Source organism: Ammospiza nelsoni, chromosome 19 (assembly GCF_027579445.1).
Source record: "Ammospiza nelsoni isolate bAmmNel1 chromosome 19, bAmmNel1.pri, whole genome shotgun sequence".
Taxonomy (NCBI): Eukaryota; Metazoa; Chordata; class Aves; order Passeriformes; family Passerellidae; genus Ammospiza; species Ammospiza nelsoni.
Genome location: NC_080651.1, coordinates 7,639,551 through 7,652,884, shown reverse-complemented (window position 1 = coordinate 7,652,884; position 13,334 = coordinate 7,639,551). Strand labels below are relative to the sequence as shown.

The 13,334-nt window shown below is 55.6% G+C and overlaps 1 protein-coding gene across 1 annotated transcript; it reads left to right on the top strand.

Annotated features, from left to right (window-relative positions):
* Positions 1–4,526: 4,526 nt before the first annotated feature.
* On the top strand, positions 4,527–7,324 carry GALR2 (galanin receptor 2). The gene is made up of 2 exons (XM_059485999.1): positions 4,527–4,873; positions 6,544–7,324. The coding sequence occupies exons 1-2, from the start codon at positions 4,533–4,535 to the stop codon at positions 7,322–7,324; spliced, it is 1,122 nt and encodes a 373-aa protein (XP_059341982.1). The 5' UTR covers positions 4,527–4,532.
* The last annotated feature ends 6,010 nt before the right edge of the window (positions 7,325–13,334 follow it).

The window sequence follows — 13,334 nt, the reverse complement described above, 5'->3', positions numbered from 1 at the left end:
ACTGACCCCAAAATCAGCCCCAGCAACCCTGCCCCGCTCACCCACCCCAAAATCAGCCCCACCCAACCACCCCAAAACTGACCCCAAAATCAGCCCCAGCAACCCTGTCCCGCTCACCCACCCCAAAATCAGCGCCACCAACCCTGTCCCGCTCACCCACCCAGAACTGACCCCAAAATCAGCCCCACCAACCCTGCCCTGCTCATCCACCCCAAAATCAGCCCCACCCAACCACCCCAAAACTGACCCCAAAATCAGCCCCAGCAACCCTGTCCCGCTCACCCACCCAGAAGTGACCCAAAATCAGCCCCCAGGGTGCCCCCCCTCCTGGCGCTGCTGTTGCTGCTCCGGGCAGCCCTTGGGGAGAGGGGCTTTAACCTGCCCCGGGCTGAGCGCTGAAAACAAATCCTCCACCTCCAGCAGCCTTAACCCCTCGGGCAGTGCAGCTGCGAAAGGAGAGACTGCCCTTATCTCACCTCATCCCGGAGCTATTTCATGCTGTAAGCACCAAAGACCAGGTCCTTTGCACATCGCGCTGACTACCTCATTTGGGACAAACACCAAATTTATTTGAGCACCTAATGGTGATATTTACATAAACCCCTATGAGTACAAACTGCTCCAAGAGCTGTTTGTGCCCCCAGACCCATCTTTGCCACCCTGGGCTCTGCCTGCCTGGCTCACTTTGCTGTCACACTCTCAGAAGCAATTTGGCTCCTCTCCGCCTCCAAGGGCTCAGCTGTGACCTGTTATTCCTGATTTCAAACTTCTCCTTTCCTCTCACAGACAGCAAAGCTCAAAGGGGAAAAAAAGGAATAAATAAAAATCAACCATGTCCTCAAGTGGCAGCTTTCTGTGCACATGTTTTAAACTCTTTGCTCCAGGCTCCCAATGCATCTCTCAGGGATTCATTTCATTCCCTATCTGAACCAAACTGTGCTCCAGGATGATGCTGAACTAAGCAGGCACAGCAATTAAAGCCCATTTTACAAACAGCAGCTCCTCTCTTGCAGCTGGGCCAGTTCACACAGGCTTGGCTTAGGCTGGCACAGCAGCACCCACCTTCAGGTGCCCCAAAAAGCACCCAAAGGACCTAATTCAGCGTCAGGACAGCCACCAGGCGTGGCACAGGAACATTTCTGCAACACCACCATTTTTGCACACTGGCAGGAAGCTTTGCTATTCCTCTGGAACCTGGAAATGGGAGGACAAAAGCGCCTGGGTGTGTGAATTCCACCTGCAGAGCCCTGAGGGGATCCTTGCAGCGAGGCTGAGCTGCCTTTGGTGTCACAGGGACAGCTGCAGAGAATAAATCCACAGAGCTACAGGCACTCACATCCCTCTGCCAGCCCCACAGCATGCCTTTTCCTATTGGTTTTGGTCTTTTCCTCTTGGCTGTGGCCTTTTCCTATTGATTTTGGCCTTTTCCTCTTGGTTGTGGCCTTTTCCTATTGATTTTCTCCTTTTGCTATTGATTTTGGCCTTTTGCTCTTGGTTTTGGCCAGAGGATCTTGCTTTTGGGGACCCGGTTCATCCTCCTGCACTCCTGCCCAAGTAACCCATCTAGGTCTCAGAACAAGAATATATTTTGCTGCTATTTATTTTTATCCTGCTACTCCCAGGTTTTACTGCTATTGGGAAGAAACTGAGCGTTTCCCCTCGTTTTTATTTTTAATAATCTCACTCTGCAGCCTAAGGATGGACACAGCCTCTGTGCAGGCTGACCAACGACACCACCAGTACCACCATCCCAATCCCCTGTGGTGTCTGAGGACACAGGGCAGGTCCCACAGGGTGAATCCTCCCTGGGGCCAGGCTTTCCCATGAGATTCCATCAATCCCCGTGGTCGTGGCTGGGGCTGTGGCACAGGAGTGGCTCCCTGGGGACGTGCAGAGGAAGGCAGAGCTGTGCTCTGTGTCTCAGCAGCTCCTTGAGCCCTGTGGGGAGCCCGGGTTTCCACTGTGCCTGTTTTTGTTCATTATGGCCTGGTTTTCCCTGTGGGATGTCATCAGGGACACGGAGCATCCTCACCCCAAAGGGGTCTGGTTATCTCCAAGCAGGAGCAGATTTGTGGGGCTGGGCAGCCGAGGGTGGAGAGGGCTCTGTGTGCTCTGGGGGCCGTGACCAGGGCTGGGAGTGTTATGAATAAGAAGCTTGACTAGGCCAATATTCAAGCAGCAATCAATTTATTATTTAATGTGGTAAAGTATGAGCAATACAGCAATACAGTGGGGGAAGTTTTCCCTCCAACTGCACACCGATAATTGATGGTTACAGGTATTTATAGGGGCACTCATCAGTTTTTTTCAGCAATTTCTATTTCCAATCTTTTACTCAACAGCAATTTTTATTCCAAATTTTTACATCACAATTCTATACACTATTGTGATTTTAATTTCTCAGATGTATCTCAAAGGAGCATCCCCAGATGGTGACAGTCCAGTTTCTGAAAGAAGAAAGACGAATCCCATCTGATGGGGTCCAGCTCCCCAGATGTGTGTCCACCTTTTAATTGCAGAGACTATAAATCTCATTACAGTGATGTCCAGTTTCCCTTTGGTTGAAACCATAAACCCTTGAGGTGATGTTCATCTTCCTTTCTCAAGCTGTTTTTCTCTGCTTCAATAAGGCATGAGATAAGCATATTTCCTTTATATATATTCCAAAGCTATAGTTTCAAGGATACAAGTAATATTCTAACATTATACTTCAAAAGGTTATTATTGCAGAGCTTTTTTATGGATTGAATGCAAGCAAAAAGCAACATCTTTAACACCTTAATTCCAGTGCTCCTAAATCAACCAGGGTTAATTGCAAACAAAAGATAGGTTCAAAGGCCTTTTTCCATGCTTTATTTTCCTCAGTTATTATTAGAATTCACAGCTCTCCCATTGTCGGGGTCCACACATTTCGCATTCACAAATACACACATCGCCTGTTTGTACCTGACACGAAACACAGCTTTGCATCTCCCAGAGTGTCCCCAGAGCCCCCAGCACGGCGGGCTGGGCGCTGAACGCGCGCTGAGAGAGCGGAGAAGCTGCGGAGCGAGTTAGTTACAGAAGGAATCGACGCACTCAATATTTCCCTCTCCACAGAAGCAAAACAAGGCAGGCTGGGGTGGGGTCAGACGGAGAGTCCTTGGAGAGCCGATTGCAGCTCCCAAGGCTTCCACCCGTGCCGGACCAAAAAGGCAATTCTGCAGGAGGAAGACATGGCACGAAATAGATGTGTTCTGGCTGCAATGTATCACACTGCCCTCCCAGCCGTGGGGAGAAATGCAGTTCCTCTGAAAACCTCACCTCGGGTGTTGTGGTGCGAGGATGGAAAATGCGGACACATGCGCAGGCAGAGGATCCCCATTCCTAAATACCAGCGCTGCAGCCATGGGGGTGAACAAACCAACCCTCTTTCAGTGAATACTGAAGGGGGAGGCAATAAGAAAACCCCGCAGACGCCTCACTTTGGGTGCCCAGCTCCTTTTGGGGTGCCCAGCTCCCTTTGGGGCGCCCAGCCCGGCTGCCCCAGCCCCTCCCGGGGGTGACAGCACTGAGTGACATTTCTCCCCATTCCAGGGCACACCCGGCCCGGTCCGAGCCCCCCGTGGGGAGCGGGGTGCGGGTCCGTTCCCGGGGCGCGGATCCGTTCCCGGGGTGCGGGTCCCTCCCCGGGGTGCGGGTCCGTTCCCGGGGTGCGGGTCCGTTCCCGGGGCGCGGATCCGTTCCCGGGGCGCGGGTCCCTACCCGGGGTGCGGGTCCCTACCCGGGGTGCGGATCCGTTCCCGGGGCGCGGGTCCGTTCCCGGGGTGCGGGTCCCTCCCCGGGGTGCGGGTCCGTTCCCGGGATGCAGATCCGTTCCCGGGGTGCGGATCCGTTCCCGGGGTGCGGGTCCCTACCCGGGGCGCGGGTCCCTCCCCGGGGCTCGGTGCGCGGGGCCGGGCGGGAGCCGCGCCCGGAGCCCCCGGGCCCCCCCGCTCCGCCGGCGCACGGAGAGCGCCGGAGCCGCCCCGCCGGAGCCGCCCCGAGCTCCCGCACGCCCGGAGGAGGTGAAGGGCCCCCGGCTCCCCCCGGCTCCCCGTGCGCCCCGGCGGGACCCCCGCTCGCTCCCCGTGCACCCCCTCCTTCCCCGTGCGGCTCCCGTGTGCTCCCCTTGCACCCTTCTCCCCCTTGCCGTGCATCCCTGCTGCAGTCTCCCTGCACCCCCTTTCCCGTGCAATCCCCGCTGTGCTCCCCAGCGGGCTCTCCCTGCACCCCCTTTCCTGTGCATTCCCCGCTGACCTCTCCGTGCACCCCCTTTTCCTCTGCATCCCTGCTGCACTCCCCACTGCACGTCCTTTCCTGCCCACCCCTTCCCTGTGCATCCCTGTGTGCTCCTCGCTGACCTCTCCCTGCACCCCCTTTCCCTTTTCCTCCCCACCGTGCTCTCCCCGCACCCCACACGGATCTCCCTGCGCTCCCCCTCACCCCGTGTGCCCCCGGTGCTTTCTCCACGCTCGCTGCCCCCTCCAGCCCCGGGCCTGGCGCTCCCGGCCATGAACGGCTCGCTGGCGGGCTCCGGGGGGGGCTGGCAGCCCGAGTCCGTGATCATCCCCCTCGTGTACTTCATCATCTTCCTCGTGGGCACCGTGGGTAACAGCCTGGTGCTGGCCGTGCTGCTGCGCAACGGGCAGGTGAAGAACACCACCAACCTCTTCATCCTCAACCTGGGGGTGGCCGACCTCTGCTTCATCCTCTTCTGCGTGCCCTTCCAAGCCACCATCTACACCCTGGAGGGATGGGTGTTCGGGCCCTTCATGTGCAAGGCCGTGCACTTCTTCATCTACCTCACCATGTACGCCAGCAGCTTCACCCTGGCCACCGTGTCCCTGGACAGGTAGGAGAGGGAGCAGGGGAGGGGCTGCCTGCATCCTGAGGCTCTCCTTTCTCTGGATCCTGCCCGCAGATTCCCCTGGGGCTAAATCCTGAGTGCTGGGATCTCCCTGGGTTCCTGGGGGAATCCAGGAGCATTTCCCAGTTGATGTGATGTGAGGAAGTGCAGCCCCCCAATGTGAGGGGCTGCAGATGGGGATCCCTGGCCCCAGTGCCCAGCTGGAGGAAGCTTTCAGACCCCAAAACTGTAGGACTGTTGGACTGGGATTTATCCACAGGCCCCAGCAGTGAAGTGGGGATGAAAAATGAGAAAGAAGCAAAGCTCAGTCCCTGTGCAGCTCTGGCTCTTCCTGGGATGCACAGAGAGAGCCCCTTCCCTCCCCACAGCCCCTGGCAAAGCAGGCAGAACTTGAGGAGAAAAAACCACTGGGATGTTTGAGCTGACACACTGAATTTCCCACCCTCCCCTTCTATTCACAAAAAGCCCCTTTCTGTCCCCGTGCTGCCCCTTGTCCCAGTGGTTATCCCAGCCTGTTCAGGGTGGGTTTTGCTGGGAAGCCTGGTGCTCCTGCCTGTGCTTTACCTCAGTCCCTGCCTCTGCAAGGGCCGGTGAGTTATCACCCTGCAGCAAGCGAAAGGCTGGGAGCTCCTGGTGCTGCTCCACTGGGTGCCCAAACCCTGCCAGGTGGGATGTGGAGAGTCCCTGTGCCAGCCCTGGGAGGGCCTGGAGCCCGGCTGGATGTGTCCTGCCATCCCAGCACAGCCCTGCCCTGGCTGCTGACAGCACCCCCAGGGGCTGCCTCTCCCCCTGTGTCCCACAGAGCGAACAGATGTGTTGAGCAAGGGAGGGCTTGCACAAGCCTCAGAGCTGGGTGCAATTAAGGCACCAGCTAATTACAGAGCTGAAAAGGGGTGATGTGCTCTCATGTGTGCCAGTACAAGGAATGCTGTGTCTGGGATTCCTGGGCGCCTGCTCCTGCCTTTGTATCCTCACTGCTGCAATCACTTGTGCCAGACAGTGATGGTCAAGTGAGGGTCTGCTGGATTAGGGGAGGGACACAATGGGAACATCCCCACTGTCCCCACAACCACTGCCAAGAGCAGAGTGTGACGGGACAGGGTAAGGGAGAGAATCTTCCTCAGTCCTTTGTGCTGCTCAGTGTGGAGAGTATTATTAATAATTGGTTAGCTGAGAAAGGCCATACTGAAATAATGCCGCTGGTTAAGCTGAAGGAGAAAAGTCAGCAGTCAGCAAGCTGAAAGGAAAGGTCAGCAGTGACCTTGCTGCAACATGAGGAGAGGGAGTAGAGATTATTCCTGAATATATCCTAAGAATATGTAGAAAGTATCAAAAGTAGAACCATAGGAATGCAGAAGTAGGCGTAGATGCTGATATCCTGAGCTCAACTTTTGCAATATGTATGAAGCTCATTATTAACTGTATTTAACCCGCCGTACTGATCAATAAAACTGGGCCTGTGATGATCAAATTGATGTCTGGGTCTCCTTCCGTCGACAGCTCAGGGTCCCTAAGAAGCCCCAGGGAATCAGTTGTGTGATTCACAGCCCTGGAAATCCCAAATCCATCGTTTCTGCCCTCTCTCCAACCTGCTCCTGGTGATGTTCTCTGTGTGCCCTCCCCAGGACTGCAGCTATGTCCCTCTCCCTTTGCAGGTACTTGGCCATACGATACCCCCTGCACTCCAGGGAGCTGAGGACACCCAGGAACGCCCTCCTGGCCATTTGTGTCATCTGGGGGCTCTCCTTCATCTTCTCGGGCCCTTACCTCAGCTACTACCAGGAGTTTCAGCTGGCCAACCTGACTGTCTGCCACCCCATCTGGGAGATCTCCCAGCGCAAGATCATGGACACCTGCACCTTCATCTTCAGCTACATCATCCCCGTGCTCATCCTCAGCCTCACTTACGTGCGGACTATTCGCTACCTGTGGCGCTCCGTGGATCCTCTCCAAGACATGTCAGAGTCCAAGAAGGCCAAGAGGAAGGTCACCAGGATGATCATCATCGTGGCCGTGCTGTTCTGCCTCTGCTGGCTGCCCCACCACCTGGTGATCCTGTGCGTGTGGTTCGGGCACTTCCCCCTGAACCACTCCACGTACGTGCTGCGCATCCTCTCGCACGTCATCTCCTACGCCAACTCCTGCGTCAACCCCATCGTCTACGCCCTGGTCTCCAAGCACTTCCGCAAGGGCTTCAAGAAGATCTTCAGCTGCCTCCTGCACAAGAGGGTAGCGCACAGGGTGCACGTGGCCCAGGCTGCCCACACGCTCAGCACGCTGGAGGCAGAGCTCAGCGAGCTGACCCAGCTGAGCGAAGCCCTGCCCGGGCGCTCGGCCGCGCGCTGCAGGGTCCCCGCGCAGCCCTGGGGGGAGGCAGGGCTGGAGGGGCAGGAGCACAGAGCAGATGGCTCCTCTGTCACCTTCAACGTCAGCTAGCAGAGCTCCCTCCCACCCCAGGGCTTTGCAGTCTCCTCCAGGCTTGGGGCCGGGCGACATTTTGGGTTCAGTTGAATCCTTTTCATTCAAATGCACCCAGAAATCACAACCGTGATGCTGCTGACACAAACTCAGCCAAGAACCAACCAAGCACAGGATTTTCTTCTTGCTGAGAGCAGAGAGATCAAACCCCAAAATCCACTGCCATGTGTAAACACCTGCTCCTCTATCATGGATGGACTTACTCCCTGTTGCATCTACACCCAGAGCCTGTGAAAAGCTCTGGCCCCTCCAACCAGCATTTCCCGGTTGATGTGTGCAAGAAAGTGCAACCCCCCAATGTGGGGGGCTGCAGATGCGGATCCCTGGCCCCAGTGCCCAGCTGGAGGAAGCTTTCAGACCCCAAAACTGTAGGACTGTTGGACTGGGATTTATCCACAGGCCCCAGCAGTGAAGTGGGGATGAAAAATGAGAAAGAAGCAAAGCTCAGTCCCTGTGCAGCTCTGGCTCTTCTTCACAGGGACTGAGCTCTGGAGCTTGTGGGTGCACTTTTAGAGACATTTGGAAAATATTGGTTTGTTTGTATCCTGGTTTAGGAGCTGCATCCCAGGGCAGTGCTGGGCACAAGCCCAGCTCAGGTAGGAAAATCCAGGAGCGAAGCACAGAAGGACCAAGGGGAGGGAGGCTGTTTGCCAGGGAAGCACAGCCATGGACCCATGGTAGGGGAAGGATTTTAATGCCTTTGCACAGCCTGGGGACAGCTCAGCATCTCAAGCAGGAGACAAGCAGGGCACTGACACTGAGGTGGGACAGCCAGGGCTGTGTGAGAGCTGGGGGTACCCAGCAAACCTGGGAATAAATAAAGCCCCTCCACCCCACTGCCGTGTCCAGCTCCTTTGGGAAGCCCCCCAGCTGCAGTGGAGGAGAGGCTGGAGGGTGGTGGGACCTGCTGGAGGCAGGGAGGCTGAGGGGGGATGGAGGATGTGGGTGATGCCTGAGCACATCCCTGGAGGGGGGCACTTCGGCACAGGAATGTCATGAATGTCACAGGAATGTCATGGATGTCACAGGAATGTCATGGATGTCACTGCAGGCTGAGTGACGCTGCTGTGATTCACTCCCACCTCTGAACCCTGCAGAGGCTCCGCGGTGCCTGAGCCCTGTGACTGCCACCAGCCAAGGGCTGTCAGTGAAATCCTTCCTCTTGTTTACCACAAGAGCATCACGGGACCAGGATCAAGTCACCCTTCTGAAAACCCCGTGGCAGAGCACAGCAGGGTTGGTGGCCAAATGCAGGGAGCTGGGATGAGCTCTGCATCCCTACAATTCCCCCAACAGCTCCCATGAAGGTCAGGTCTCTATAAAAGTGCATTACAGAGGCTTTCAGTCTGTCTGTACAGATTTCACTGTTGTGAATCCCCACAGCAGAGCTCCCCAGGCTGGGATGGGTATTTCTGTCCCGGACCCTGGCTCTCCCTGGGGGTCTGCTCCTGACACAGCCCTCCTCCACCCAGCCCCAGTGCTTGGCCTTTTTGTCTTGAGAGGCTTCTGACTGTAAAACATTTATTTTCCCCTGCTGAGTGTTATTATAACCAGATCTTCCTCTCCCCACAGAGAGGGCCGTAAATTGGCCACCTCCTCCTATCAGTGATGGTGATATTTAGTCTAGTCCTGTTCCCAGCATAAGTCACAGAGAGTAGCATATAAGCAGCTCCATTAATTACATCTGTTTTTATCTCCCTGCTCAACCCTTCACAGCCAGGGAAAACATTGAAGCAGCTGCACAAACACAGCTCAAAGCCTCACTTTCCTTGGGCCCTCATTTACCACAGATCTGCCTCCAATGGATCCCACACACACTGAGGGGTTCTGTGCGCTCTCCTGGGCAGTTGTCAGCTCACCTTGGGGATGGAGGTGTTGACCCACCCCCTCTGCAGTGCCCAAGGGCACAGGTGCCTGTGCTGGCATGGCAGGGGGTGCAAGATCCCCATGTCCCTGTCAGAGACACTGATTCTGCTCCCCAACCATCCCACCCCAGCCTTTCCAGCAGCCTCCCAAGCCCATGGCTGACCCTGCCCTGCCCTGCTGCTGCTCCAGAGCTGCCCAGCCACTGCCCAGCCACATCCCAGGACAGCCCTTCCTCAGCTCCCAGCCCAAAGCATCACTGTGGCCCCTCTGGGCACCACTGGCACCAGCTTATTTCTGGTCACTGCTCAGCAGTGAGGTCCCAAAGGGTGACAGCAGGCCGGGGGCAGGCCCTGCACAGCTCCCAGCCTGGGGGGCTGCACCTCCCTGCTGCCTCCAGCACCCCCAAATCCCCTCTGGCATGGCTCACATGGCTGCTCCCACCCTCTCCAGGGGCAGAGAGGGGCTTGGTGATGGTCACAGCAAGGTCAGGGCTCTGTTGTGACACATCCAACACCCCTCTCCTCATTTTATGGATCCTCACCCATCCACTGACTCTCACCTGGCTGCAGGTGTAAGAGTGAAGCCAGATCATTACTCTCTTCACAGCAAATTCAGAATTAGAGAAAATAAAAACCCCTCCAGCTTATCTGACATTGTCCCTGCTCTGAGGAGGAAAGCACCACCCTCACACCCAGCCCGTGCCTTGATGAGCCCTCCAAGGGCAAACACATATTGTGTTGCCAACACAAAATCATATTTAGAAGCTACTTTCCCCCTCAAATAACAGAGCATATCAGGCCCAGATGGAAAAGACAAGAGCATCAGTATCTGCTGACACTCACCATGCTCCCAGCTGAGAGAAATGGGCTCCTGGTCCATTCCCCTGGGAGGTTTTATCTTAAATTAAGAGCACTGCAAGTCCTTATGTTCCAGTTAAAATTTAATAAAAGCATATTTAACTGGAAGTGAAAAATGAATAGGCTGAACTGAGCTCCCATCAGGCCCAGGAGTAGGCAGGGAGGTGAGGGACACTTGGCTGAAAGCTCAGTGTGAACTTTCCAGTGAGCTTTCCACACAGATTTATCACTAGGGTTAGAGAAGTTATTTTGGTTTGTGGGTTTGTTTTCAAATATTTAATCTGTCAAATTTGCTCCCCAGTCTGAGGAGGCAGCAGGGAGCACCCCCAGACCCTGGCACACCCCCCACCATGGGCATTGGGCAGCTAAAAAGTAAACAAGGCAGAAATGGGGCTCTGGCCCCAAAACCTAGGATATAGAGACACATTGCCTGTGTCAGGGCAGAACAGGAGGTGAGGGAAGGGGGTCAGACCCCACGGGAGCCTTGGGGGGAGCAAAAGGGGAGGCAGAGGGGGTCCAGCCCCAGCTGTGGCCCCTTGCCATGGTCTCAGCATGACCCCAGGCTCCACTCTCAGCTCTCAGAGGGGCAGGAAGGGCTCAGCCCTGACAGGGTCAGGCTGTGCTGGCCGCCATGGTCGCTCCTAATTAACGTGTTGCAAACACATTCCTGACCATAAAAAGGCAGGGAGCTCACGGAGCCCTCCCCTGGCGCTGCCGGGGTTGGACACAGCTCAGCCTGGAGCTGCCACCCTGGGGCAGGGGTGGCTCAGGACACAACTGCTGCTGCTCCCAGCGCAGCTCCCCTGAGCAGGGAGAGGCAGAGTGAGGGAGTGCTTACAGCCAGGCTGGATTTAGGGAACAGGGAGCAGGTGGCTCAGGTTTGCCTTTAACTCAGGGAAATGAGGGTCTGGATTCCCACCCGGGAGCAGCAGAATTTACCTGTTCCCCCAGGGAATCATCACTTCCAGCTCCTCCTTACTGCACATATCAGCCCCCAGCAGCCTCCTACCCCCATTCCCTCCTCCAGATCAGCCAGGACATCCCTGGGGTAGAAACAATGCAGTCAGCCACTGGTGCTGCTGATGGAGGGACCAGGATGTTTTACATCCCATCTCTGGCTGCATCTGCCCCCCAGCCCTGGTCTGGTACAGATTTCCTGGGGCAACAGGCTGACAGCAAAGCCCAGAAAGGCCTCTTTTGGTGGGGGCCATGCAGAGGCATTCCCAGAGCCTCTGGAGAACAGGATGTGGCCCTATCCCAGACCCTTGGACAATCTCACACCTTTTCTTTGAGCTCTGGTTGGCACAAAAGCATCAGCTCAGGGAGGATTTCAGCTCCTGCACACTAAAGCTCAGGTGCTCAGGAAAGCTGCAGGCAAAGCTCCCCCTCCTGTCGCTGTCTCGGCTGTTTTAATGACCTGGAAAGGCTCGGGATGGCCTTGGGCAGCCCGCGCTCCAAAGGACGAAAAGAAGCTTCAGGTGTTTTCTTGGTCTTCAGTGTTTATTAGTTTTTTATCTAAAAGATTTTCTCTCGGCCCGACAGAGGTCTGCACAGCAAGCCAGCCATGAGCACACTCTGAGCCCCCGGGGTGGTCACTTATCTTTATACTCAAAACTATGTATACAATATTTACCTATTTCCCCCAATACCTTTCACCCTTATTAACCGGTGCACTTTTAGTAATAACCAATCCCAAAGTGCCACCATCACCACAGAAGATGGAGGCGAAGAAGAAGAAGAAGGACAGGACACGCCCCAATTCCTCCATCTTACTTCTCTAGACCCCCCTGTACAGAAATTCTAAACCCTGTGTTTCACTCTCTAATTAACTTATCCCTTCACCATTCACCCAGTGAAATCCTCCCATCCTCATACAGGTGTCGTCTCCCGTGCAGGATCAAAGTCCAGCCACCAGACACTTCTGGCAACATTCCAGGACCTCCGAGCCCCCCAAGGGTGGTCTTGGTGACTCGGCACATCAGTCCTGAGGTGCTGAGATCCCACACCCTCCCCTCTCCTGGATTTCCCTGTGACTGTTCCAGGTGAATTGACTCACTCTGGGAACAGCTGCAATAAAACATGTTTTACAGCTCAGCATGAATTCCACGCACTCTCCTCAAGAAAGAAATTCATATCAGACTGCTGCAGTGTCAGAAACAGAGCCAGAAAGATGGAATCCAGCTCCTTCTGGTGAATGTCAGGGTGTGTATTCAGCAGACTCAACACTGCATGAAACACAAGTCAGCAGAGCTTTGCTTGTGTATAAAAACCCTGCCCGGCGCCTGCCAGCCTCCAGAGGCTCTGGGTTAAAAACAGCAAGTGCAGGATCTCAGCTTTCCACAGACACTGGGATTTGACAGCAGGAGGAAGGTTTCTGCAGGGAGAGCTCTTGTGTTGGCACTGTGAGCCTGCATGGTCAGACACACAAAAACAGTCAGGTGCTGGTCAACACTTGAACTCGCACTGTGTCCAGCTCTGGGCTGGATGAGCCTGTCACAACTGCTGCTTTCAGGCATTTGCTACACCAGGCTGAGGAAGAGGAGGCCAGGGGTTCAGGAAGGGCAGGAGCTACCTGAAAAACATCTGTCTGAGGAGGCAGGCAGCTGGGTCTGCCACAGCACAACCTGTGCTCTCACCCAGGCTCTAACATCCAACAGCTCCTCCACTGCTGGGCTGATCAGACCCCAGCACACTCTGCTCTAAACACTGCTCAGGTGAATAATGGATTTGCTCCAAGCTGCAAAGCAGCAGCTATTGTGAGTGCTCCTGACTCTATGGAAACCCTGGCTTTCAATTGTTACAGACAAACAATGGAGCAGGCAGCAGGAGAGGGAGAGGGGAGCAGGGAATGCCTGGCCGGAGAGCACAGGTACAGCACAGGTGCCCCAACGCCCTGAAGAGCCTTGGTGCAGTGTCAGAGTCCAGCTGCCCTCTCAAAGCCTGCCAGGAATGCCCCAAGGTGGGAGAGCAGCACTTGCTCTGCACGTGATCCCCACAGTTAAACAAAAGGAATGGGCTCGGCTGCTTGCAGGGAGGAGATGACTTGGATTTGGGAACACAGGAGACAAAGGAAAACAGGGATGGGAGGAAGGTGCTGAGTGGAAATCACTGTGGGAACACCTGCTCTGCCTCAGGTCAGTAAGGAGCAGCACCCAGCCAGGGCACCATGGAGCTCCCTTTGCTTCCACTGCTGTCACAGCTGCAGGCCCTGCCATCACCCCACTGCCTCACGTGGAACACTGATA